The 25,278-nt window shown below is 51.7% G+C and overlaps 1 protein-coding gene across 1 annotated transcript in view; it reads right to left on the reverse strand.

Moving 5' to 3' along the window:
• Positions 1-585: 585 nt before the first annotated feature.
• Positions 586-25,278, reverse strand: part of LOC119977562 (SH2 domain-containing protein 1A-like) — a 103,591-nt gene continuing 78,898 nt past the window's right edge. The window contains exon 4 of the mRNA XM_038818654.1: positions 586-1,041. Coding sequence (XP_038674582.1) covers positions 1,004-1,041 — 38 coding nt within the window. The 3' untranslated portion in view covers positions 586-1,003. The remainder of the gene's footprint in view (positions 1,042-25,278) is intronic.

A 25,278-nucleotide genomic window follows, 5' to 3' on the forward strand; every position in this document is an offset into this window, starting at 1 on the left:
CACCCGCCGCACACGTTTTCTGGTGCGGCGCGACCCGCCGGCAGCAGGATCATCCATCCTGCCAGCCGACCAGTGGGAATTCCCATTGTGGGCACCCCCACGCCATCGGGAAATTCCCAAGCGCGAGTGCGCTGCCGGCAAAACGGAGGATCCCGCCGACGGAGAATCCAGCCCCAGATCTTTATGCTGCTATTAACACCTTCTTTAGTCCTTAACACTATCTTTAGTGCCCTCTTCATCTTGTGCCCATGACATCTTTCTCATTGAATCTCTCCTGATTTCCAATTTTCCTCTAACCTGTTTTGTTCCCTCTGTTCCACACATCCCCTCTCCCTTTTCAACAGCACAAAACCCATCGCAGTTCTCCCTCAGGATGTTCTGAGGAACCTGTGATGGAACCATCAATTCAACGAACACATGAAGTTGGATCTGAACAGAGGCTTTAATACACTTACAACAGAGCCAGCCTATTCGTCATTGAACTTCAGATGAACTGGCAGGCTGGCTCTAAGGGACTGATCTTTATACATTGGTCCCAGGGGGAGGAGTCCTGGGCGGAGCCAAAGGAGGAGCCCAGTACAAACTCTCGCGTACACCCAGAGCGACTCCCCCCTGGTGGTCGGATAGTGCAACTGCACTTACAATGGTGGATAGTGAACATATATACACGGAGTTATATTGGCAACTATATACAGCATTGATCTTACAACAGGTAGATAACGAACATATATACATGGAGTGATATTGGCAACTATATATAGTGTGAATCACATTCACCACAACCTGCTCAGTTCCTCCAGCATTATTAATCAGCCCATCAGCCACCAACCGGGCCTTCACATTTTCCGGGATGCAGACCATTTAAAGCAACAAAACACTGTCTAAAAAAAAAAATCAACTAATACAAAGAAAGTAACATTTAAGCAGACAAACGTATTTCATTCCAAGATAATCCTTTCACAATCCAGTGGCAGGAGCCTCCTCTGTTGCACTCTTGTTCCGGTCAAATACCAAGAATTTCCAAGTACTCATCCTGTAAATCTGCAGAAAAAGAAAATATTAGAATTGCACATTGGGATGATTTAAAGAATTAAATCTAAATGTTTTTTCACAGTGTGGGTAGGGAGAAAGTACTTTCACTGGCAGGTAGGTTCGTAACCAGAGGACACAGATTTAAGGCATTAAATTGGCAAATTAATCAGAGGTGAGATGAGGTGCGGGGTTCTTTGAAGCAGAGAGTTGTTACGATCCGGAATGCGCAGCCTCAAAGGCTGGTGCAAGAATGTCATTTTCAACAGGAAACTGGATAAATATGTGGAAGGGAAAAAAATGCAGGACTAAGGGGAAAGAGCAAAGGTGAGACTAATTGATGAGCTCCTTCAAAGAGCCAGCACGAGCACGACGGGCCAAATGGCCTTTTTGTGCGATAAGATTCTACAGTTTAATGGAGAAATAAAACTCATTGAAGATGCGATGGGGCCATCACCTTTCATTACTTCTTGTGAAATTGTAACCCATTCATTGGCACGGTAGCACAAGTGATTAGCACTGTGGCTTCACAGCGCCAGGGTCCCAGGTTCGATTCCCCGCTGGGTCACTGTCTGTGCGGAGTTTTCACGTTCTCCCCGTGTCTACGTGGGTTTCCTCCGGGTGCTCCGGTTTCCTCCCACGGTCCAAAGACGCGCAGGTTAGGTGGATTGGCCATGCTAAATTGCCCTTAGTGACCAAAAAAGGTTAGGAGAGGTGATTGGGTTACGGGGATATGGTGGAAGTGAGGGCTTAACTGGTTCGTTGCAGACTCGATGGGCCGAATGGCCTCCTTCTGCACTGTAAGTTCTATGTTCTACGTTCAAAATATCAAACAGAGGAGATTTTCCTGATATCTTTACCATGCCACGATGGTCTGTAGAGGTCGTGTGGCTGCAAAGACAAGAAGGCCTCAAAGGAGCAATGATGCATATGTGTCACATAATGATTAGTTGGTGAAAATATTTCAGTTTTATTGCTTCCATAACTTCCTCATTTTCTTTTATTTCGGACTGTATGCCAGGCAGTGGACAAAGTGCAAATTGAAATCCGTCAGATTTTCTTTAAGGGTGAGCAGCTCCCTCCGCCTGTTTAACAACCATGAGGTGGATGTGGGAATGATCCTCGATACCTTCGGTTGGAAATGTATCTCCTGTGTGCAGTATATTTAAATGTGGGCCTGAATTTTTGAGATGTTGGTGGCTCGCTTCCCATCGTCTGAAGAGTCAGCGGGAAGCACATCGGGGTGACTCTGAGTGCCTCGCAGTCATTTAGTCATAGAGAGAGTCATCGAGGTTTACAGCATGGAAACAGGCCCTTCGGCCCAACTTGTCCATGCAGCCCAGTTTTTAACCACTAAGCTAGTCCCAATTACCTGCATTTGGCCCATATCCCTCTTTACCCATCTTTCCCATATAACTGACTAAATGCTTTTTGAAAGACAAAATTGTAGCCGCCTCTACTACTGCCTCTGGCAGCTCGTTCCACTCATTCAACTCCCTCTGTGTGAAATTATTGCCCCTCTGGACCCTTTTGTATTTCTCCCCTCTCACCTTAAACCTATGCCCTCTAGTTTTGGACGCCCCTACCTTTGGGAAAAGACGTTGACTATCTATCTTATCTATGCCCCTCATTATTTTCTAGACCTGTATAAGATCACTGCTAAGCCTCCTACGCTCCAGGGAAAGAAAAGTCTCTGTCTATCCAGCCTCTCCTTATAACTCAAACCATCATGTTCCGGTAGCATCCTAATAAATCTTTTCTGCACTCTTTCTAGTTTAATAATATCCTTTCTGTAGTAGGATGACCAGAACTGAACACAGTATTCCAAGTGTGGCCTTGTACAACTTCGGCAAGACGTCCCAACTCCTGTATTCAATGTTCTGGCCAATGAAACCAAGCATGCCGACTGCCTTCTTCATCACCCTGTCCACCTATGACTCCGCTTCCAAGGAGCTATGAACCTGTACTCCTAGATCTCTTTGTTGTATAACTCTCCCCAACACCCTACCATTAACTGAGTAGGTCCTGCCCCAATTCGATCTATCAAAATGCATCACCTCACATTTATCTAAATTAAACTCCATCTGCCATTCATTGACCGACTGGCCAATTGCTCAAGATCCTGTTGCAATCCTCGATAAACCTCTTCACTGTCCACTATGCCACCAATCTTGGTGTCATCTGCAAACTTACTAACCATGCCTCCTAAATTCTCATCCAAATCATTATAAATAACAAATGACAGTGGACCCAGCATCGATCCCTGAGGCACACCGCTGGTCACAGGCCTCTAGTTTGAAAATAACCTTCTACAACTACCCTTTGTCTTCTGACGTCAAGCCAATTTTGTATCCAATTGGCTACCTCACCCTGGATCCCGTGATTTATCCTTATGCAACAACCTACCAAGCAGTACCTTGTCAAAGGCCTTGTTAAAGTCCATATAGACAATGTCAACTACACAGCCCTCATCTACCTTCTTGGTTACAAATCAGAGTTAGGTGGCTGCAGGTGGGACTTCCGCCTCTTACTCAGGGAGAAGTCCTGCCTTGAAGAGCTGCTGGAGGATCTGATTGGCCAACAGTTTTCCAATCCCTGCAGCAACAGCACTGCGGTGGGCAGAAGAAGAAATGCAGGAGGGCGTTTGGATTGGATTGGATTGGATTGGATTTGTTTATTGTCACATGTACCGAGGTACAGTGAAAAGTATTTTTCTGCAAGCAGCTCAACAGATCATTCAGTACATGGAAGAAAAGGGAATTAAACAAAATTCAAGAAAATACATGAGAATACATAATAGGGCAACACAAGGTATACAATGTAACTACATAAGCATTAGCATCGGGTGAAGCATACAGGGTGTAGTGTTAATGAGGCCAGTCAATAAGAGGGTCATTTAGGAGTCTGGTGACAGTGGGGAAGAAGCTGTTTTTGAGTCTGTACGTGCGTGTTCTCAGACTTCTGTATCTCCTGCCCGATGGAAGAAGTTGGAAGAGTGAGTAAGCCGGGTGGGAGGGATCCTTGATTATGCTGCTGGCTTTCCCCCAGCAGCGGGAGGTGTAGATGGAGTCTATGGATGGGAGGCAGGTTCGTGTGATGGACTGGGCGGTATTCACGACTCTCTGAAGTTCCTTGCGGTCCTGGGCCGAGCAGCTGCCATACCAGGCTGTGATGCAGCCCGATAGGATGCTTTCTATAGTGCATCTGTAAAAGTTGGTAAGGGTTAATGTGGACATGCCAAATTTCCTTAGTTTCCTGAAGAAGTATAGGCGCTGTTGTGCTTTCTTGGTGATAGCGTCGACGTGAGTGGACCAGGACAGATTTTTAGTGATGTGCACCCCTAGGAATTAGAAACTGCCAACCATCTCCACCTCGGCCCCGTTGATGCTGACAGGGGTGTGTACAGTACTTTGCTTCCTGAAGTCGATGACCAGCTCTTTAGTTTTGCTGGCATTGAGGGAGAGATTGTTGTCATTACACCACTCCACTAGGTTCTCTATCTCCCTCCTGTATTCGGACTCGTCGTTATTCGAGATCCAGCCCACTATGGTCGTATCGTCAGCAAACTTGTAGATGGAGTTGGAACCAAGTTTTGCCACGCAGTCGTGTGTGTACAGGGAGTAGAGTAGGGGGCTAAGTACGCAGCCTTGCGGGGCCCCGGTATTGAGGACTATTGTGGAGGAGGTGTTGGTGTTCATTCTTACTGATTGTGGTCTGTTGGTCAGAAAGTCAAGGATCCAGTTGCAGAGTGGAGAGCCAAGTCCTAGGTTTTGGAGCTTTGATATGAGCTTGGCTGGGATTATTGTGTTGAAGGCGGAGCTGTAGTCAATAAATAGGAGTCTGATGTAGGAGTCCTTGTTTTCGAGATGCTCTAGGGATGAGTGTAGGGTTAGGGAAATGGCGTCTGATGTGGACCGGTTGCAACGGTATGCAAGTTGAAGTGGGTCAAGGCGTTCCGGGAGTATGGAGGTGATGCGCTTCATGATCAGCCACTCGAAGCACTTCATTACAACTGACGTCAGGGCCACCGGGCGGTAGTCATTAAGGCACGTTGCCTGGTTCTTCTTTGGTACCGGTATGATGGTGGTCTTCTTGACGCAGGTGGGGACCTCGGAGTGGAGTAGGGATAGGTTAAAGATGTCTGTTAATACCTGTGCCAGCTGGTATGCGCAGGCTCTGAGTGCACGACCAGGGATCCCGTCCGGGCCCATCGCCTTCCGTGGGTTCACTTTCAGGAAGGCCGATCTGACTTCGGAAACTGTGATGGTGGGTATGGGTGAATTATGGGCTGCTGGGGCACTCGACAGCGGATTGTTGGTTACCTGCTCAAACCGAGCATAGAATGCATTAAGTTCATCGGGGAGGGGTGCGCTGCTGTCAGAGATACTGCTCGGCTTCACTTTGTAGCCCGTTATGTTGTTTAGTCCTTGCCACAACCGCAGAGAGTCTGTCTGTGACTCTAGCTTAGTTTGATATTCTCTCTTGGCATCTCGGATGGCTTTTCGGAGGTCGTACCTGGATTTCTTGTATAGGACAGGGTCGTCTGCCTTGAACGCCTCAGATCTGTCCTTCAGTAGGGAGTCAATCTCGTGGTTGAGCCATGGTTTCCGGTTGGGGAACATATATACTGCTTTCTTTGGTATGCAGTCGTCCACACATTTGCTGATGAAGTCTGTGACAGTGGTGGCATACTCATTTAAGTTAGTCACTGAGTTCGTAAATATGGACCAATCCACTGTCTCTAAGCAGTCATGTAAGAGCTCTTCTGTCTCCTTGGACCAGCACTGCACAACCTTCTTAGCTGGATTCTCCCGCTCGAGTTTCTGCTTGTAAGCCGGGAGAAGGAGCACAGTCTTATGGTCTGATTTCCCAAAGTGCGGTCGGGGGATGGAACGGTAGGCGCCCTTGATTTTTGAGTAGCAGTGGTCAAGAGATTTGTCGCCCCTGGTGGGACAGGAGATGTGCTGGTGGAATTTTGGCAGTACACTCTTGAGGTTGGCGATGTTGAAGTCTCCGGCCACAATGAACAAGGCCTCCGGGTGTTCTGTTTCATAGTTGTTTATGACTTTGTACAGTTCATCCAGCACCTTCCTCACTTTTGCCTGGGGTGGGATGTAGACCGCTGTGATAATGGCTGAAGTGAACTCACGTGGAAGATAGTATGGGCGGCACTTTATGGTCAAGTATTCCAGGTCTGGGGAGCAGTAGGTCGCCAGGGTCGCCACATCCAAGCACCAGGAGGAGTTGATGAGGAGGCAAACCCCTCCACCCTTCGCTTTGCCTGAAGATGCCGTGCGGTCCGCCCGGTGAATAGAGAAGCCTTCAGGTTGTATGGCACAGTCCGGTGAGGCGGGGGTGAGCCATGTCTCTCTGAAACAGAGCACACAGCATTCTCTTACTTCCCTCTGAGAGGTAAGTCTGGCGTTAAGTTCATCCAGCTTCTTTTCATTCGCTTGGACGTTTGCCAGGAGTATGCTGGGGAGCGGGGTCTTGAAACCGCGTTGCTTCAGTCTAACCTGCAGACCGCTGCTTTTCCCTCGCTTCCTTGGTCGGCGGCTGCTGCTGGATGATCCTGGGATCCGATGGGAGACGTCAGCCCTTGTGGAATGTAGGTGGTTGCGTCTGGCCGGGTCAAGGGCGCTAGCGAGGTCCAGGGCGCTGTTTACATTTCCGGGGTCATGTCTGGCAGGGTCCTGGCGCTGGTTGAGGTAGAGGGGTTGATGGGGGGGGGGGGGGGGGGGGGCGCGTTTGCGATCCGGATGGGTCCCGGCGTTCTGCGGGCGCGGGAATACCTTGCAGCGTGTTCGGGACCTCGCGCGCGATCTCTGTTGTTTCTGGGGTCCTGGGTCATGGGAAGGGGCTTCCTGGGGCAGGTTGGGCTAGGTCCCATGGTCTGTTCCCTCCCTGGGCGCTCCTGGGGTTGGATCCTGAAGTCGGCACGGTGGGGCCTCTATGTGGATTTTTCTTTCTTCCATCACCAGGTAGGTCGGGTTGCTGGGCGGGCCTCTCCGGGTTGGGTCGCTGGGCGGGTCTTTCGGGGTCGCGTTGGGCCGGGTCTTGCCGTCGGGGGTTGGGTCGGGAGCTCAGGGGACTAGGCCCGGCGATCCGGGGGCTGGCGTCGGTAGTTAGGCCGGGTTTGGAGCTCCGAGGCCCGGGTCGGCTCCAAATCGAGTTCGGGGCTTCACTTCCGGTTTGGGCCCGATCTTCTTCCAGATCACGGAGGTCAGGTCGGGTCGGGTTTGAGACTAAGTCCGGGCACTGGAGGCCCGGGTAAGTTCAAGGGGGTCTCAGGGTGGGGAGGGGAGGGAAGGCCTGAGGCGATGCAAAGGGGACAATCAAGGTCTCAGCAGGGAGGCCTTTGTGGGGGCGGGGGGGCAGGGGGTAGGTAGGTCTGGAGGCCACCAGACCTTAAGGGGGTGATATCCAACTTCAGAAAAGAGCTTCTGATGGAGGCGCCCCATCATGCCCTTCCCACCCAAAATCTAACTCAGTTATATTTCTCCCCCCCCCCCCCCCCCCCCCACCTCCTCCAAGTTCAATGCTCCTACCAGCCTAATGATTGAGGCTTGGTTAAGGGCAGGCTTCCCATCTGAGACTTTGCTTCTCCAGTGGAAGATCACTGTGTGGTTGGGGCGGGTGGGAAATCAAAGGGAATTCCATCCCATTAATTTCACACTGTCTCACACCTAAAAACCGGTATTGGGAGAGCGTAACATTCTGGCCATGGAGTTCACGCATCACTTTCAGAGTGAAAGTTATTGAACTGTGTAACAGCCTCCCCGAACAGGCGCCGGAATGTGGCGACTAGGGGCTTTTCACAGCAACTTCATTTGAAGCCTATTCGTGACAATAAGCGATTTTAAATTTCATTTCATGGTAAAGGGAAACCCGCAAGGCTGTTGGGACCCCAGCAGAGGTCTGTTTGTACGCACATCAATTACAAAGCTCAGCCTTGTGAAGTGTCCTTTCTCAGAGTCATTCGGTGGTGCAGAACTTGAGTACTGTTGAAAAAAAATGACATGCTGTCCAGACTTTCCGCCATGCGCTCATCAGGACAGTTGGCCAATTAATGGAAACAACAATTTACACTGCATAAGAAGAGTGTGCTGACTGGTTGCCAAGGGTCCTTTCCCACTACAACTTTCCCCAGTAGTGCCTGGCCCTGTCGTCTTTTAGAGAAATTTTGACGGTCAACCCAAGGACTTCACAAGAGCCTCCCAAATCTCCACCGCCTAAACGGACAAGGGCAACAGCTGCATGAGAACGCCACCGCCTGCAATGTTCCCTCCGAGCCGCACACCATTCCGGGTTTGAAGATATATCACAGTGCCTTCATTATCGCTGGGTAAAATGACTGTAACCTCTGACGTAACGGCAGTGTGGAGTACTGCAGGGGTTCTGGAAGCCAGCTGACCACCACCGCTGCCTTCTCAAGGGCAACCGGGCGTGGTCAATAAATGTCGGCCTTCCAATTAGTTTTTTTTAATAAGTATTAGCTAGTTTTCCTCATTCTCCTTTTGTCTGACCTACTGCGCATTTTCTGTTTCTCTGCCAATAAAATTAATTGTTATCCCTTACCGAGGTGGTAAGCTTTGGAAAACATGAAGGGAAAAATAGAGTCGGGGAGGTGAGTAGGAGCAGGAATAATCACACAGATAACTGCTCTCTGAGCTGCTGGGAGTGCTCATACTGATGTAATTCATAATAACAAATGAAAATCAATATAATAGGAGAATATTGACAAATTAAATTGATTTGACTGACACAGACTGGTGCAGAGTGTAGGCATCCTAACAGATATAAATGAAATGTAATCAAATTGATTCTGCGCATGAAAACATGAAATCTGTAAGTTAACTGACAATTATGAAAAACAAGCCACGCAAAAAAGCAAAGTGTCTTGATATATGAACTTAAATCAACGCCTAATCGAATTTATTTTATTTATTTCTGAAGACCAGAGTTTGAATGCTAGTGTAATAAAGAGAACTGAGTCTGTGTGCTAAATGAATCAGATAAGTTGATAAGAGAAATTGGTTTGAGAAATGAATTGAAGGATTTTTCTGGAAAAGCCCAGATCAATCCGTCTGTATCTGTTTGGCACGGGCTCTGGTGAATTCAGATTGACTTGTGATCTGAGAGCTTGGAGCTCCACTCATCAGCCTATCCACATATCATCACACGCAATATAGACACAATACAGACAAGTAAAAGCTCCACATCCAGGCCGAATGAAGCCGTGATGTGAAAGCAGCAGGATTTCACCAGGGTTGCACCGTCCCAGCTGACATATCTAATTGAGTTTTTTGAGGTGTCTTGCCTCAATTCGTCGCGCCCTCCATCCCAGGCGAGGAGGTAGCTCACTGTCTGTGCGGAGTTTGCACGTTCTCCCCGTGTCTGCGTGGGTTTCCTCCAGGTGCTCTGGTTTCCTCCCACAATCCAAAGATGTTCAGGTTAGGTGGATTGGCAATGATAAATTGCCCTTAGTGTCAAAAAAGTTAGGTGGGGTTACTGGGTTACGGGATAGAATGAAGGCGTGGGCTTAAGTAGGGTGCTCTTTCCAAGGGCTGGCGCAGACTCGATGGGCCAAATGGCCTCCTTCTGCAATGTAAATCCTATGATTCTATGAAAATAAGATCACTGGCCATTCAGTTCACTTCTGCTTGTGGGACATAATCCCCTGAAGGATAGTCACTACACCACCCAATTGGACAGCATTCTATTGCCCTGTTATTGGTTTTCCCATTTTAAACTATGCAAGATCATTTTGGACCAGTACTCTTAATTCCCAATTTTTACTTTTCCTTCTGGTCGGGGTAAACAGTCACTGCACTCTGGAAAATAATCCTGACAAGACAAAGCTTCAAATTTAAAAAATATATACAAAGTTATGACCAAGAGAAATTGTGCAAAGGGTTGCAGTGCAACACGGCGCAAGGAAGCTATTGAGATATCCCAGAGAAGAAGGGATGTCAAACAGATTTATATATAGGGAAAATAATAAAGTTGAGAAATTAGTCACGAGGAAATGAATTTGAAGTCTGAGGGCAATAATGAGTTAACTACATGGGGACAGAACGGATTAAGGGAGATGAGAGGCGGAACGCAAGTAAGATGGGGGTATGTCTCATCCAAAACTCTGCCGTCCATATCTTAACTCAAACCAAACCCCGTTCACTTTCCAACCCCTCTGCTCAATGACCGACATTGGCGCCAGGTCAAGCAATGTTTCGATTTTGAAATTCACAGCCTTGTCTTCAAATTCCTCCATACCCTCACACCTCTTTATCACTGTGATCTCCTCCAGCCCTACAACCCTCCGAGATATCTGCGCTCCTCTAATTCTGGCCTCTTTGCCATCCCTGATTTTAATCGCCCCGTCATTGGTGGCCGTGCTTTCAATTGCCCAGGTCCCAAGCTCTGAAATGCCCTCCTTACAACACCCGCCTCTCGATCACACTTTCCTCCCTCAGGACACTCCTTGAAACCTACCTCTTTGAGCAAGTATTTGCTCTCCTGAATCACCTCTTTATGTAGCGCAGTGCCATATTTTGTTTTAATAATGCTCCTGGATTGGATTGGATTCTTATCACTTGAACCAAGGTACACTGAAAATTATTTTTCTGTGAGCAGCTCAACAGATCATTAAGTACATGAAAAGAAAAGGAAATAAAAGAAAATACATAACAGGGCAACACAAGATACACAATGTAATGACATAACACCGGCATTGGATGAAGCATACAGGGTGTAATGTTAATGAGGTCAGTCCATAAGAGGGTCATTTAGGAGTCTGGTAACAGCGGGGAAGAAGCTGTTTTTGAGTCTGTGCGTGCGTGTTCTCAGACTTTTGTATCTCCTGCCTGATGGAAGAAGTTGGAAGAGTGAGCAAGCCGGGTGGAAGGGGTCTTTGATTCTGCTGCTCGCTTTCCCCAGGCAGCGGGAGGTGTAGATGGAGTCAATGGATGGGAGGCAGGTTTGTGTGATGGACTAGGCTGTGGTCCTGGGCCGAGCAGTTGCCATACCGGGCTGTTATGCAGCCAGATAGGATGCTTTCTATGGTGCATCTGTAAAAGTTGGTAAGGGTTAATGTGGACATGCCGAATTTCCTTAGTTTCCTGAGGCTATAAAGGCGCTGTTGTGCTTTCTGTGAAGTCCCTTCGACATTTATGACATTAAAGGCGCAGTATAGATCTATAAATTGCTGCTGCAGTTGCAATCAAAGAAGATGAGCACATTCAGTATAAATGGCGTTTGGCTGTTCCGAAATATTTTTGATGGCTGACAGCTCAAGTTTGCTCGTTCTACAGACAGGGGCATAAATAAAACTGACTCAGCTTCTCCAACGAAACTTTCAGCAACCCCAAGTGAAACCTACTTCAGCAGCCAAGTGCAATACTGTGTATTGTTTATTCATGTCTTTCTTTTCAAAGATTTATAAACATGATACTGGAACTGCGATGTTACAGCAGTGGAGATGGACTGAATTGGCTGAAGGTCTCGGGTTCGACTGAATAGGCTGGGGGCTCATTCCTCCGGAAAAGGGAATTCTGAGGTAAGGCCGGATCTTTAAGGTTATCAAGCTGTTCGATAGGGTAGCCGTAGAGAAGGTGTGAGAGTGTCAAAAACTAGAGATCATAAATATACATTTATCACCAGTAAATTCAATAATAGGAGCACTATCTTTACCCAGAGAATGATTGGAGTCAGATGGCCGAGTGGTCTAAGGCGCTGCATTCAGCTCACAGTCTCCTCTGGGGGCATGTGTTTGAATCTCACTCCTGACGTTGATTTTGGGGCGGCACGGTAGCACAGTGGGTAGCACAGTTGGTTCACAGCGCCAGGGTCCCAGTTTTGATTCCTGGCTTGGGTCACTGTCTCCCCCTGTCTGTGTCGATTTCCTCTCACAAGTCCCCAAAAGACGTGCTGTCAGGTGAATTCGACATTCTGAATTCTCCCTCCGTGTACCCAAACAGGCGCCAGAATGTGGCGACTAGGGACTTTTCGCAGTAACTTCATTGCAATGTTAATGTAAGCCTACTTGTGACATGAATAAAGATTATTATTATTAAAGGTCAGGAACTTGCTACCACAGGGAGTAGTTTCGGCAAATAGCATAAATTTAAGGGAAAGCTAGGTAAGTACAGGAGGAAGAAAAGAACAGGGTTAGATGATGTAGGGTGAAGGGCCATAAACACCAGCATACCCCAGTTGAGCCGACTGATCGGTCATTGTGCTGCAGATGCAATTTTACTTCTGCTGACACCATTTGGAGCAAAATGTGGCCGTCGCTGGCTCGGTCTACATTTATTGTCCATCCCTAATTGCCCTTGAGAAGGTGGTGGTGAACTACCTTCTTGAACCACTTGAAGCATGTGGTGCAGGTACACCCACAATGCTGTTAGTGAGGGAGTTCCAAGGTTTTGATTCAATGACAGTGAAGGAACTGCTTAAGTATTTCCAAGTCAGGGTGGTGAATGGTTTGGAGGGTAACCTGCAGATGGTAGTGTTCCCATGTGCCTGCTGCCCTTGTCCTTCAAGGTGGTAGAAGTTCTTCCGGTGGCGACAATGCGGAGCTAAGCCGCACGATCGGCAGCTCCCGCGAATAACGGACTTTCAGAGCCCCCAACGGAACTTTGTCGACGAATCCCGATGTGGGAAGGGGACTGGAGTCGATCCCTAAGGTCCTATGGTCCGGACCAGGAGTGGGGTAAGACAAAAAACGGTGGAAGCACCCCTGGAAAAGCGGGGGAAGAGAAACAAAATGGCGGCCGGCGGAGGCCTTGAGGAGCTGAGGCAGTGGGCGCAGGAGCAGCAGGAGACTCTGCTGCGCTGCTTCCAGGAGCTTAAGGTGGAGCTGCTGGAGTCGCTAAAGGCTACCACCAGAGAGCTGATGGAGACTCAGACAGCCCAGGGGGCCGCGATCCGGGAGCTGCAGCAGCAGGCCTCCGAAAGGGAGGATGAGGCCGTGGCCGTCGCGGGGAAGGTGGAGATGCACGAGGCGCTCCATAAAAGGTGTCAGGAGCGGTTCGAGAAGCTGGACAACCAGTCGAGGCGGAAGAATTTGCGGATCCTGGGCCTCACGGAGGGGCTGGAGGGGTCGGACCTGGCGGCCTACGTGGTTGTTGTGCTGAACTCGATGATTGGAGCTGGGTCCTTCTAGGGGCCCCTGGAGTTGGAGGGGGCCCACAGAATTCTGGCTAGGAGGCCCAAGCAGAACAAGCCACCGCGGGCGGTGTTGGTGCGGTTTCACAGGTTCGTGGATCGTGAGTGCGTGCTCCGGTGGGCCAAGAAGGAGCGGAGCAGCAAGTGGGAGAACACGGAGGTGCGGATCTTCCAGGACTGGAGTGCGGAGGTGGCTAAGCGGAGGGCCGGGTTTAACCGGACGAAGGCGGTGCTCCACAGACGGAGCGTGAAGTTTGGCATGTTGCAGCCGGCACGTCTGTGGGTCACCTACAAGGACCGGCACCATTATTTTGAGTCCCCGAAGGAGGCATGGGCCTTTGTGCAGGCTGAGAAACTGGACTCAAACTGAGGGTCTAAGATGGGGGATTTTGTATGATAATATAATTGTGTTAGCTGGAGCTGGAGGATGCAGGGGGTGCTGGGGGGGGGGGGGGGGGGGGGAGGGGGTGGGGGGGGGGGGAGTTGCCGCTGTGGGGAACTGGCCTAGCGGGGGACGCTGGCCAGTGGCGGGCAGGGGATGGGTTATGGCTAATCGGCAGGGGAGGGGGGCAGGGAGCCTTCCGATCCGGCTGATAACTTGGAATGTGAGGGGGCTGAATGGGCCGGTCACATGTGCCCGGGTGTTTGCGCACTTGAAGGGGCTGAAGGCGGATGTGGCCATGCTCCAAGAGACACACCTGAAAGTGGCGGACCTGGTTCGGCTGAGGAAGGGATGGGTGGGCCAAGTATTTCACTCAGGGCTGGATGAAAAGAGTCGGGGGGTGGCGATCCTGGTGGGAAGGAGGGTGTCGTTTGAGACATTAAATGTGGTGGCTGACAGTGGCGAGAGGTATGTGATGGTGAGTGGTAAGCTGCAGGGGGAGCGGGTGGTGCTGGTGAATGTTTACGCCCCAAATTGGGACGATGCGGGGTTTATGCGGCGTATGTTGGGCCGCATTCCGGACCTGGAGGTGGGGGGCCTGATCATGGGGGGGGGGGGGACTTCAACACGGTGCTGGATCCCCCATTGGATCAATCCAAGTCCCGGACGGGTAGGAGGCCAGCGGTGGCTAAGGTGTTGAGGGGATTTATGGATCAGATGGGAGGGGTGGATCCCTGGAGGTTTGCGAGGCCAAGGGCCAGGGAGTACTCGTTTTTTCTCCCACGTGCATAAGGCCTATTCGAGGATTGATTTTTTTTGTCCTGAGCAGGGGGCTGGTTTCGAGGGTGGAGGATGTTGAATATTCTGCCATTGCCATTTCGGATCATGCCCCGCCCTGGGTGAGCCTCGGGCTGGGGGAGGAGAGGGACCAACGTCCGCTCTGGCGCTTGGAGGTGGGGCTGCTGGCAGATGAGGAGGTGGCCGGGAGGGTTCGGGGGTGTATTGAGAGGTACCTTGAGGCCAATGATAAGGGGAGGTCCGAGTGGGGACAGTCTGGGAGGCATTGAAGGCGGTGACTAGAGGGGAGTTGATTTCCATCCGAACCCATAGGGAGAGGGGGGAGCCGAGGGAGAGGGAGAGACTGATAGGGGAGATGGTGAGGGTGGTAGGAGATATGCGGAGGCTCCGGAGGAGGGATTGCTGGGGGAGAGGCGTAGCCTTCAGGCCAGGTTCGACCTATTGATTACCAGAAAGGCGGAAGCTCAGTGGAGGAAAGCACAGGGGCGGTGTATGAATACGGGGAGAAGGCGAGCAGGATGCTGGCACACCAGCTCCGAAAGCGGGACGCGGCTAGGGAGATTGTGGGAGTGACGGATAGAGCTGGGAAGGTGGTGCGGAGGGGGGTAGATGTTAATGGGGTCGTCAGGGACTTCTATGGGGAACTGAACCGGTCTGAACCCCCGGTGGAGAGGGGTGGGATGGGGCGCTTCTTGGACAAGCTGCGATTTCCGAGAGTAGAGGAGGGGAAGGTGGAGGGACTGGGGGCGCCGATTCAGCTGGAGGTGCTGGTTAAAGGGATAGGGAGCATGCAGTCGGGGAAGGCGCCGGGGCCGGATGTGTTTCTGGCTGAATTTTATAAAAGGTATGAGGACCTGTTGGGCCCCCTGTTGGTCCAGACCTTTAACGAGGCAAGGGAGGAGGGGGCTTTGCCCCCAACTATGTCACGGGCGCTGATTTCCTTGATCCTGAAGCGGGACAAGGACCCTCTGCAGTGTGGGTCATATAGGCCGATCTCGCTGCTAAATGTAGACGCCAAGCTGCTGGCAAAGATCTTAGCCACAAGAATAGAGGATTGTGTGCCGGGGGTCATTCATGAGGACCAGACGGGGTTTGTGAAGGGAAGGCAGTTGAATACAAACGTACGAAGGCTCCTCAACGTTATTATGATGCCGGCTGAGGAAGGGGAAGCGGAGATAGTGGTGGCATTAGATGAAGAGAAGGCCTTTGATAGGGATGAGTGGGGTTATCTGTGGGAGGTGTTGGAGAGGTTTGGGTTTGGGGTGGGGTTTGTCCGTTGGGTGAGGTTGCTCTATGAGGCCCCGATGGCGAGTGTAGCCACGAATAGGAGGAGGTCGGAGTACTTTCGGCTGTACAGGGGGACGAGACAGGGGTGTCCCCTGTTCCCCCTTGCTCTTTGCGTTGGCAATTGAGCCCCTGGCCATGGCATTGAGGGAATCAGGGAACTGGAGGGGCCTGGTGCGGGGTGGGGAGGAGCATCGAGTGTCGCTTTATGCGGACGATCTGTTGCTGTATGTGGCAGACCTGGTGGGGGGGATGCCGGAGGTGATGGGGATTCTTAGTGAATCTGGGGGCTTCTCTGGGTATAAGCTGAACCTGGGCAAGAGCGAGTTGTTCGTGGTGCACCCGGGGGATCAGGAGGAGGGGATTGCTAGGCTCCCACTGAAGCAGGAAGGGAAGAGCTTCAGGTACCTAGGAGTCCAGGTGGTTGGGAGTTGGGGGGCCCTGCACAAGCTCAACCTCACAAGGTTGGTGGAGCAGATGGAGGAGGAGTTCAAAAGGTGGGATATGTTACCGCTGTCACTGGCGGAGAGGGTGCAGTCCGTTAAGATGACGGTGCTCCTGAGGTTTCTGTTCCTGTTCCAGTGCCTCCCCAGCCTTATCCCGAAGGCCTTTTTTAGGAGGGTCAACAGGAGTATTACGGGACTTGTGTGGGCGCATGGGACTCCAAGGGTGAGAAGAGTGTTCTTGGAACGGGGCAGGGATAGGGGGGGGCTGGCGTTGCCCAACCTCTGTGGGTACTACTGGGCTGCCAACGCAGCGATGGTGCGTAAGTGGGTAATGGACGGGGAAGGGGCAGCATGGAAGAGGATGGAGATGGCGTCCTGTGTGGGCACGATCCTGGAGGCGCTGGTAACGGCGCCGTTGCCGCTCCCTCCAACGAGGTATACCACGAGCCCGGTGGTGGCGGCTACCCTCAAAATTTGGGGGCAATGGAGACGGCATAGGGGAGAAGTGGGGGGGCTCGATGGACTGGAGTGTTTCAGCTATGAAGAGAGGCTGGATAGGATGGGTTGCTTTCCTTCGAGCAGCGAAGGCTGAGGAGGGATCGGATTGAGGGGTACAGAACTATGAGGGACATAGATAGGGTAAATAGCAAGGAACCTTTCCCCCTACTAGAGGGGGCAATAACCAGGGAGCATTGTTTTAAGGTAAGGGGCGGGAGATTTAGAGGGAATTTGAGGATATACTTTCCCACCCAGAGCAGGGTGGTTATCTGGAACATCACTGCCTGAAAGGGTGGTGGAGGCAGGAACCCTCACATCATTGAAGCATTTGGATGAGCAGTTGAAACACCATTTCATACAAGGTGACCGGACAAGTGCTGGAAAATGGGACTCAAATAGATAGGTGCTTGATGGCCAACACAGACACGATGGGCTGTAAACTTCCATGACTCTAACAGCACAGTGGGTGTACCTACATCCACATGGACTGCAGTGATTCAAGAAGGTAACTCACCATCACCTTCTCAAGGGCAATGTGACATGAGAAATACACGCTGGCTGAGCCGGCGCCACTCACAGCTCATGAAAGAATGAGAAAAACAAATCATTAAGTAGCCTCAGCAAGGAACGTGCTAACTTCAAGGAGTATGATGGCACACTTTGAGACAAAGTAGAAGTGTATAGGAGGGCATCACCAACCATTTGGCAGTACTGCCAGTCTCCGGGAGGCTAACATGACTCACCTAGAGATATTATTCATCAGAGAAAATAAGTGTTCGCAGTGAATTTTAACAATCTTTCAAATAAAGTTTCAGTGCACATGAGGACTATGAGTTGGGGGTTAAAGGTGACTGTCAAGATTGCCATTTGAATTTGCATCTGTTGCACTTTCATTTCCGATCGCAAAGGAGTTAAACGCGTCCTATCTGTAGGTGGCCCAGTTTCCAAGCCTTTTTAAAAATATCATACACAAGAGGTTTATTGTTGCTATGTTCCCCATTTCACATTGAGAAAGAAAATTCGGAACGGCCTATGATTCACCGTGAAAATCAAACCTCTTCCCGAAGAGGTTGAATGGCCTGAGTGTGCTCTCCTGTAGATTCCTGCAGGGATCTGCAACCCCCAAATCACACACCATCCTGACTTGGACATGTTTGCTCATTCCATCATCATCGCTGGGCAAGAAACCCTCGCACTCACAACCTAACAGTACTGGGGAAACACCTGCCCCACCCAGACAGCAGCAGCTGCTTCTCAAGGTCAACTCCTTTATGGTGACAAATACTGTCCTCGCGAGTGGCATTCACATTGTAAGACTGAATTTGAAAGAAGCCTCTTCAAACAGTGCTCTGGGATGTTTTACAAGCTGTTTAAGCTGGCAGGCTGGGCCTTTATTTAACCTCGTGTTTAAAAGATGACACCTCCTACAGTGCAGCAGTACAGAAGTGTATTCAAATGGAACGTCACCTTGAAGATTATGTGCTCAAGTTCTGCAATTGAGCTTCAACCCACAACTTTCAGATTCAGCAATGATTGTCATACATCCAGATACTAATGATGCTTTCAGCAAGTTCCTTAAACCCGATGATGCTGGGACAGTTTCCATTCAGTCATACATTCACTGACTACGAGATAGTAAAGGGAAGTGTCGAATCAACTGGGGAAAGGGGGAAAAGTACCATCTTTATTTTTACTTTTGTATTTTCAACGATTGTTTTTACAAATTTTCCCCAATTTCATTTAGTAACGTATTTATTAGTCAAGCTCACCTTTGTGTACTTTTCCAGATGGACAATGAATATAAATGAGGGGCATGGACAGAGTGGATAGGGAGCAGCTGTTTCCCTTAGTTGAAGGGTCAGTCGCGAGGGGACACAAGATCAAGGTCAGGGGCAGGAGGTTTAGGGGGACGTGAGCAAAAACGTTTTACCCAGAGGGTGATGACGGCCTGGAGCGCACTGCCTGGAAGGCTGGTAGAGGCGGGTTGCCTCATATCCTTTAAAAAGTACCTGAATGAGCACTTGCACATCATAATATTCTTCTTTTTTTTAAATAATTTTTATTAAGATTTTCACAAAATATAAACAGCAAAACAATATTAATTCGCCACATCCCACAAACCCATGTACACACTTCTCCCTCCTCCAAACCCAAACCTCCCCTCCCCCTCTCCCACCCCCCGCCCCCCCGCGCCTCCCCCCCTGCCCCGGGTTGCTGTTTCCGGCCTATTTCCCTACCGTTCCGCCAGGAAGTTCAGGAAAGGCTGCCACCGCCTAAAGAACCCCTGTACTGATCCCCTCAGGGCAAATTTCACCTTTTCCAATTTGATAAACCCCGCCATATCATTGATCCAGGCCTCCACGCTTGGGGGCCTCGCATCCGTCCATTGAAGCAAAATCCTCCACCGGGCTACTAGGGACGCAAAGGCCAGGACACCGGCCTCTTTCGCCTCCTGCACTCCCGGCTCCACTGCAACCCCAAAAATTGCGAGTCCCCAGCCTGGCTTGACCCTGGATCCCACCACCCTCGATACCGTCCTTGCTACACCCTTCCAAAACTCCCCCAGCACTGGGTATGCCCAAAACATATGGGCGTGGTTCACTGGGCTCCCCGAGCACCTACCACCTGTCTTCTCCCCCGAGAAACCTACTGATCCTCGTCCCAGTCATGTGGGCCCTATGCAGCACCTTGAACTGTTTGAGGCTAAGCCTCTCACAGGAAGAGGAGGAATTCACCCTTTCTAGGGCATCCACCCTCGTCCCCTCCTCAATCTCCTCACCCAGCTCCTCTTCCCATTTACCCTTCAGCTCCTCCACCGAGGCCTCGTCTACCTCCTGCATTACACGGTATATGTCCGAAATCCTCCCTCCTCCAACCCACACCCCCGAGAGCACCCTGTCCTGTACCCCACGTGGGGGCAGCAAGGGGAACCCCTTCACCTGCTGCCTGGCAAATGCCCTAACCTGCATGTACCTAAACATGTTCCCCGGGGGAGCCCAAACTTCCCCTCTAACTCCCCCAAGCTCGCAAACGTCCCACCCACAAACAGGTCCCTCAACCTGCTAACACCTACCCTGTGCCAGCCCAGAAATCCGCCATCGATGCTCCCTGGAACAAACCGATGGTTCCCCCGTATCGGGGACTCCATCGAGCCCCCCACCTCTCCCCTTTGCCGTCTCCTTTGCCCCCAAATTTTGAGGGTAGCCGCCACCACCAGGCTCGTGGTATACCTCGTTGGAGGGAGCGGCAATGGCGCCGTTACCAGTGCCTCCAGGCTCGTGCCCACACAGGACGCCATCTCCATCCTCTTCCATGCTGCCCCTTCCCCGTCCATTACCCACTTATGCACCATCGATACGTTGCAGCCCAATAGTGCCCACAGAGGTTGGGCAGCGCCAGCCCCCCCCCCCCCATCCCTGCCCTGTTCCATGAACACCCTTCTCACTCTCGGAGTCCCATGCGCCCACACAAATCCCATAATACTCCTGTTAACTCTCCTAAAAAAGGACTTCGGGATAAGGATTGGAAGGCACTGGAACAGGAACAAAAACCTCGGGAGCACCGTCATCTTGACGGACTGCACCCTACCCGCCAGTGACAGCGGTAACATATCCCACCTTTTGAACTCCTCCTCCATCTGCTCCACCAACCTTGTGAGGTTGAGCTTGTGCAGGGCCCCCCAGCTCCCAGCCACCTGGACTCCTAGGTACCTGAAGCTCCTCCCTGCCTGCTTCAGTGGGAGCCGACCAATCCCCTCCTCCTGATCACCCGGGTGCACCACGAACAACTCGCTCTTGCCCAGGTTGAGCTTATACCCAGAGAAGCCCCCAAATTCGCTGAGAATCCTCATCACCTCCGGCATCCCCCCCACCGGGTCCGCCACATACAGCAACAGATCGTCCGCATAAAGCGACACTCGATGCTCCTCCCCACCCCGCACCAGGCCCCTCCAGTTCCCTGACTCCCTCAATGCCATGGCCAGGGGCTCAATTGCCAACACAAAGAGCAAGGGGGACAGGGGACACCCCTTGCACGTCCCCCGGTACAGCCAAAAGTACTCCGACCTCCTCCTATTCGTGGCTACACTCGCCATCGGGGCCTCATAAAGCAACCTCACCCATTGGACAAACCCCTCCCCAAACCCAAACCTCTCCAACACCTCCCACAGATACCCCCACTCAACCCTATCAAAGGCCTTCTCCGCATCTAATGCCACCACTATCTCCGCCTCCCCTTCCACAGCCGGCATCATAATGACGTTGAGGAGCCTTCATATGTTGGTATTCGACTGCCTTCCCTTCACAAACCCCGTCCGGTTCTCGTGAATGACCCCCAGCACACAATCCTCTATTCTTGTGGCAAAGATCTTTGCCAGCAGCTTGGCGTCCACATTTAGCAGCGTGATCGGCCTATATGACCCACACTACAGAGGGTCCTTGTCCCGCTTAAGGATCAAGGAAATCATGCCCCCAACCATGACATAGTTGGGGGCAAAGACCCCCCCCCCCCCCCCCGCCTTGCCTCGTTAAAGGTCCGGACCAACAGGGGGCCCAACAGGTCCGCATACATTTTATAAAATTCGGCCGGAAACCCATCCGGCCCCGGCGCCTTCCCCGACTGCATGCTCCCTATCCCTTTAACCAGCTCCTCCAGCTCAATCGGCACCCCCAGTCCCTCCATCTGCCCCTCCTCCACCCTCGGAAATCGCCCCATTCCCCCCCCCTCCCTCCACCGGGGGTTCAGACCGGTACAGTTCCCCATAAAAGTCCCTAAAGACCACATTAACGTCTACCCCCCTCCGCACCACCTCCCCAACTCTATCCGTCACTCCCCCAATCTCCCTGGCCGCGTCTCGCTTTCCGAGCTGGTGTGCCAGCATCCTGCTCGCCTTCTCCCCATATTCATACACCGCCCCCTGTGCTTTCCTCCACTGAGCTTCCGCCTTTCTGGTAGTCAATAGATCGAACCTGGCCTGAAGGCTACGCCTCTCCCCCAGCAATCCCTCCTCCGGAGCCTCCGCATATCTCCTATCCACCCTCACCATCTCCCCTACCAACCTCTCCCTCTCCCTCTGCTCCCCCCTCTCCCTATGGGTTCGGATGGAAATCAACTCCCCTCTAATCACCGCCTTCAATGCCTCCCAGACAGTCCCCACTCGGACCTCCCCGTTATCGTTGGCCTCAAGGTACCTCTTAATACACCCCCGAACCTTCCCGGCCACCTCCTCGTCTGCCAGTAACCCCACCTCCATGCGCCAGAGCGGACGTTGGTCCCTCTCCTCCCCCAGCCCGAGGTCCACCCAGTGCGGGGCATGATCCGAAATGGCAATGGCAGAGTATTCAACATCCTCCACCCTCGAAACTAGCCCCCTGCTCAGGACAAAAATATCAATCCTAGAATAGGCCTTATGTACGTGGGAGAAAAACGCGCACGTCATAATATTCAAGGTTATGGGCCAAATGCTGGCAAATGGGATTAGGTAGGCAGGTAAGTAGTTTTTTTCAAATGTCGGTACAGACTCGTTGGACCGAAGGGCCTCTTCTGTACTGTGTCATTCTGTGATTCTGTGAAATGGCTATGTAGTAAGGAGGATTAATTCTTACCAATTTCTCAGATGCTCTATTCATTCTAAGAGTTCTGTTAAACTGGAAAATACTTAAAATATCACTCACAATACTGACGTTCATTCCACCCAGAGTGTGTAACAGCATCTAACTGTACCTCGAAGCTTTGGAAACACTTTGGTCATGTTATTTAATGCTTGGAGTGAAACAAGATGCAGGCATGCGCCAGAACTAGGTTAACAACATCCACCACAATGTTATCAATCTCATCGGTCAGGCCTTGCGCAACATTGGGAGACAAGGTTGGGATTCCATTCAATTTACTTTGTCCTCCCTGCTTCACCATTGGATACATTGCCCCCATGCTCTGAAACTCCCTCCTCAAGCCCCTTCACCTCACTACATGCATTTCCCCCCACATTTAAATCCATCCTTAAAACCTACGTTGGCTATTTCTTTTCCTCCTCAGATCTGACACCAATTGGTGAAGCACCTTGGGACAAAATCGATATGGCACTGCAGACTTTACCAGCTTTTATCGGCCTTCATGTTGCCTCTCATTTTCACATTTGCACTGACTGAGCGGTTTTAATGGAGTGCTTGAAAATGAGAGGTTTTCCACTGTCGGCATCAAATGTTGTTCTTCTCCATGTGCTTACTGAGTGAATCAACACCAAGGCATCAACCTCCATAAAGGATTGTTTAACATAACAATACATGTATTCCTTAATTAAGGATGTGAGTAGTTGGTGGCAGTGGGCTGGGTTCTCCCCCGCCTGCCATCAGTAGTGGAGTACCCGATGCGATGGAGAATCCACTCTCGGGGGAAAAAGTGAATCAGTGTCTCCAATGCTCCGGGCCCTCGCTGGCATCGGGATCGAGATTCGCGCCCTGGTGTGAGAATGCAAATAGGTCAGCAAGGCCGATTAGCCACCTATTACTGGGCCGGGCACCATGGGCTGGATTCTCCGATTCTGGGGTTATGTCCCCACGCCGGTGTGGGAATGGTGGCGTTTTATGTCAGAAAAACCGGCGCAAGTTGGCCACCAATTCCCCATTTTGCTGGGGGCTGCCAGGATGGCAGTGTAGAGCACCCGGCTCTAGCTGCTGATACACCCCAGAGAATTGCGGGATTTGAGGCCGCGCATGCGCACGGTGGCGGCCTGCAATGGCCATGGCCGTGCTTCATGGCGGAAGCCGCTCGCGGATCCGGTCCGCAAAATAGGTCCCCCCCTCGGCCGGCTTGTGTGCCACGGACCGCCCCACCACAGTTCCCCCTCCAAAGCCCCGAATAATGTCTCCCCCAGTGGATCAGCCGCCCCCGACTGAGGCAATGCTGGACTGAGTCCGCAGCCGCCATCCCGTGTTCCCGACGGATGAGACCATACGTGTCCCCCGCCATTGGGAACACGGTCGGGGGCATAGCATCAGACGGCGGGCGTCAGGCAATGGCATGAGGCCGTCGATAAGGGGTGAGGCGTACGATGTGAGTACGCTGCTTTGGAGGGGGCGGCGCATTGCAAAAGTGGCGCTGCCCCCGATTCGGTCGGGAAATGTGGGCCACGATTCTCTGGTCCGGCGCCAGAGTGCCGGCGCCGGCGCCAAAACGGGAGAACTTTACTCCGCCGCCGGTTCCGAGACCTGATTCTCGGGTCCTGGAGGGGCCAGCAGGCGCTGGAGTGGCGTGGATGCCGGTCCCGGCATCGCCCAGCGCTGCAGGGTCTGCGCATGCGCAGTTGGGTAGGCGCCAACTAGCGCATGTGCAATGGCCTTCTTCCCTGCACCGGCCCTGACGCCAAATGGCGCAGAGATCCAGGAGCTGGCGCGGTGGAAGGGAGATCCCCCGTCAGAGAGGCTGGCCCGCCAATTGGTGCGCCCCAATCGTGGACCAGGCCACTACAGATTCCCTCCCCGGGGTTGGACACCCCCCTCCACAGGACACCCCCGGACCCTTCAACCCCGAGGTCCCGCCAGCCCAGAGCATGTTAGAACTGCGCCGGCGGGACTCAGAGTTTTTCAGATGGCCGCTCGGCCCACCTGGGCCGGAGAATCACGGCGCCGCCAGACGATTGCCACTACGGCCGTTTGTGGTGATGCTCCGTGTGGCCCGGCGGCGCCATGCGCACCCGCCCATTTTTTCACGGGCGGGAGAATGGCATCCCAGCGGCGGTGCGGCGTGGCGCGATTCGCGCGGCCCCCTGCCAATTCTCGGCTGTTCACTGAACACAATTTCGGTGCAGTGAAGGGAGAATCTAGGTCCATATTCTCCAGGCCTTCATGATTCTCTGGGCTGGGAATTACGTGGGTAAGAATTGGTGCAGGTCTTGACAAGTGTGTACCAGACATGGTGAAGCCCCTGATGCGCCAATGGGGTAACACTTTAAGGGAGTTGCCCCAAAGTCTATCGGAGGGCCATCCGCACGCGGCCCCACAATACAAGAGCTGCCCACCCCACACGCACCAAATGCCCCTAATTAAAGAGCCCCCCCCCCCGAGACCTCCAAATTAGATAGACCCTCCCAGAGATCCCCTAATAACAGAGACCCCCCATCAAATTCTCCTCAGATGAGAGACCCCTGTCTAGAAGCCCAGAAGCAGAAGACCCCTGTCTGGAAGCCCCTCAAGAAGGGAGACCTCTGTCTGGAAACTAGAGAGCAGTCCACACAGAGGCAGTGAAAAAAATCATTGCTTTAAAAATGTACCTGCTGGCTCAGATAGAGGAAGCAACACCTGTCAATTCCTGGAAAGAGAAAACCAGTCAGCTGGGTTTAATCCCCCTCAGATCTTTGATCTGCACGCCATTCATTCATTTCTCAGTAGTGTTTAGAAACATCAAGTTTTGATTGACAGCTCCTGGACCACATTAAAGAGAGTTAAGTGCTTTTCATTCATTTCCCTTCATGCTTGAGTGACTTTCAAGCAGTCAGCAGCGAAGCTAGCAGAAAGCACTTAACTCTCTTTGATGTGGTCAAGGAGTTCTCCCTGAGGATGATCGCAGCTCCTTTTAGAGGGAATTAAATGCCAGTGACATTAGAAATCACTGCAGCATTGAACACCAATGCCAAGGGCTACTTCCAGGGCTCCAGGGGGGCCATGTACAGCATCTCACAGG

Source organism: Scyliorhinus canicula, chromosome 14 (genome assembly GCF_902713615.1).
Source record: "Scyliorhinus canicula chromosome 14, sScyCan1.1, whole genome shotgun sequence".
Classification (NCBI taxonomy): domain Eukaryota; kingdom Metazoa; phylum Chordata; class Chondrichthyes; order Carcharhiniformes; family Scyliorhinidae; genus Scyliorhinus; species Scyliorhinus canicula.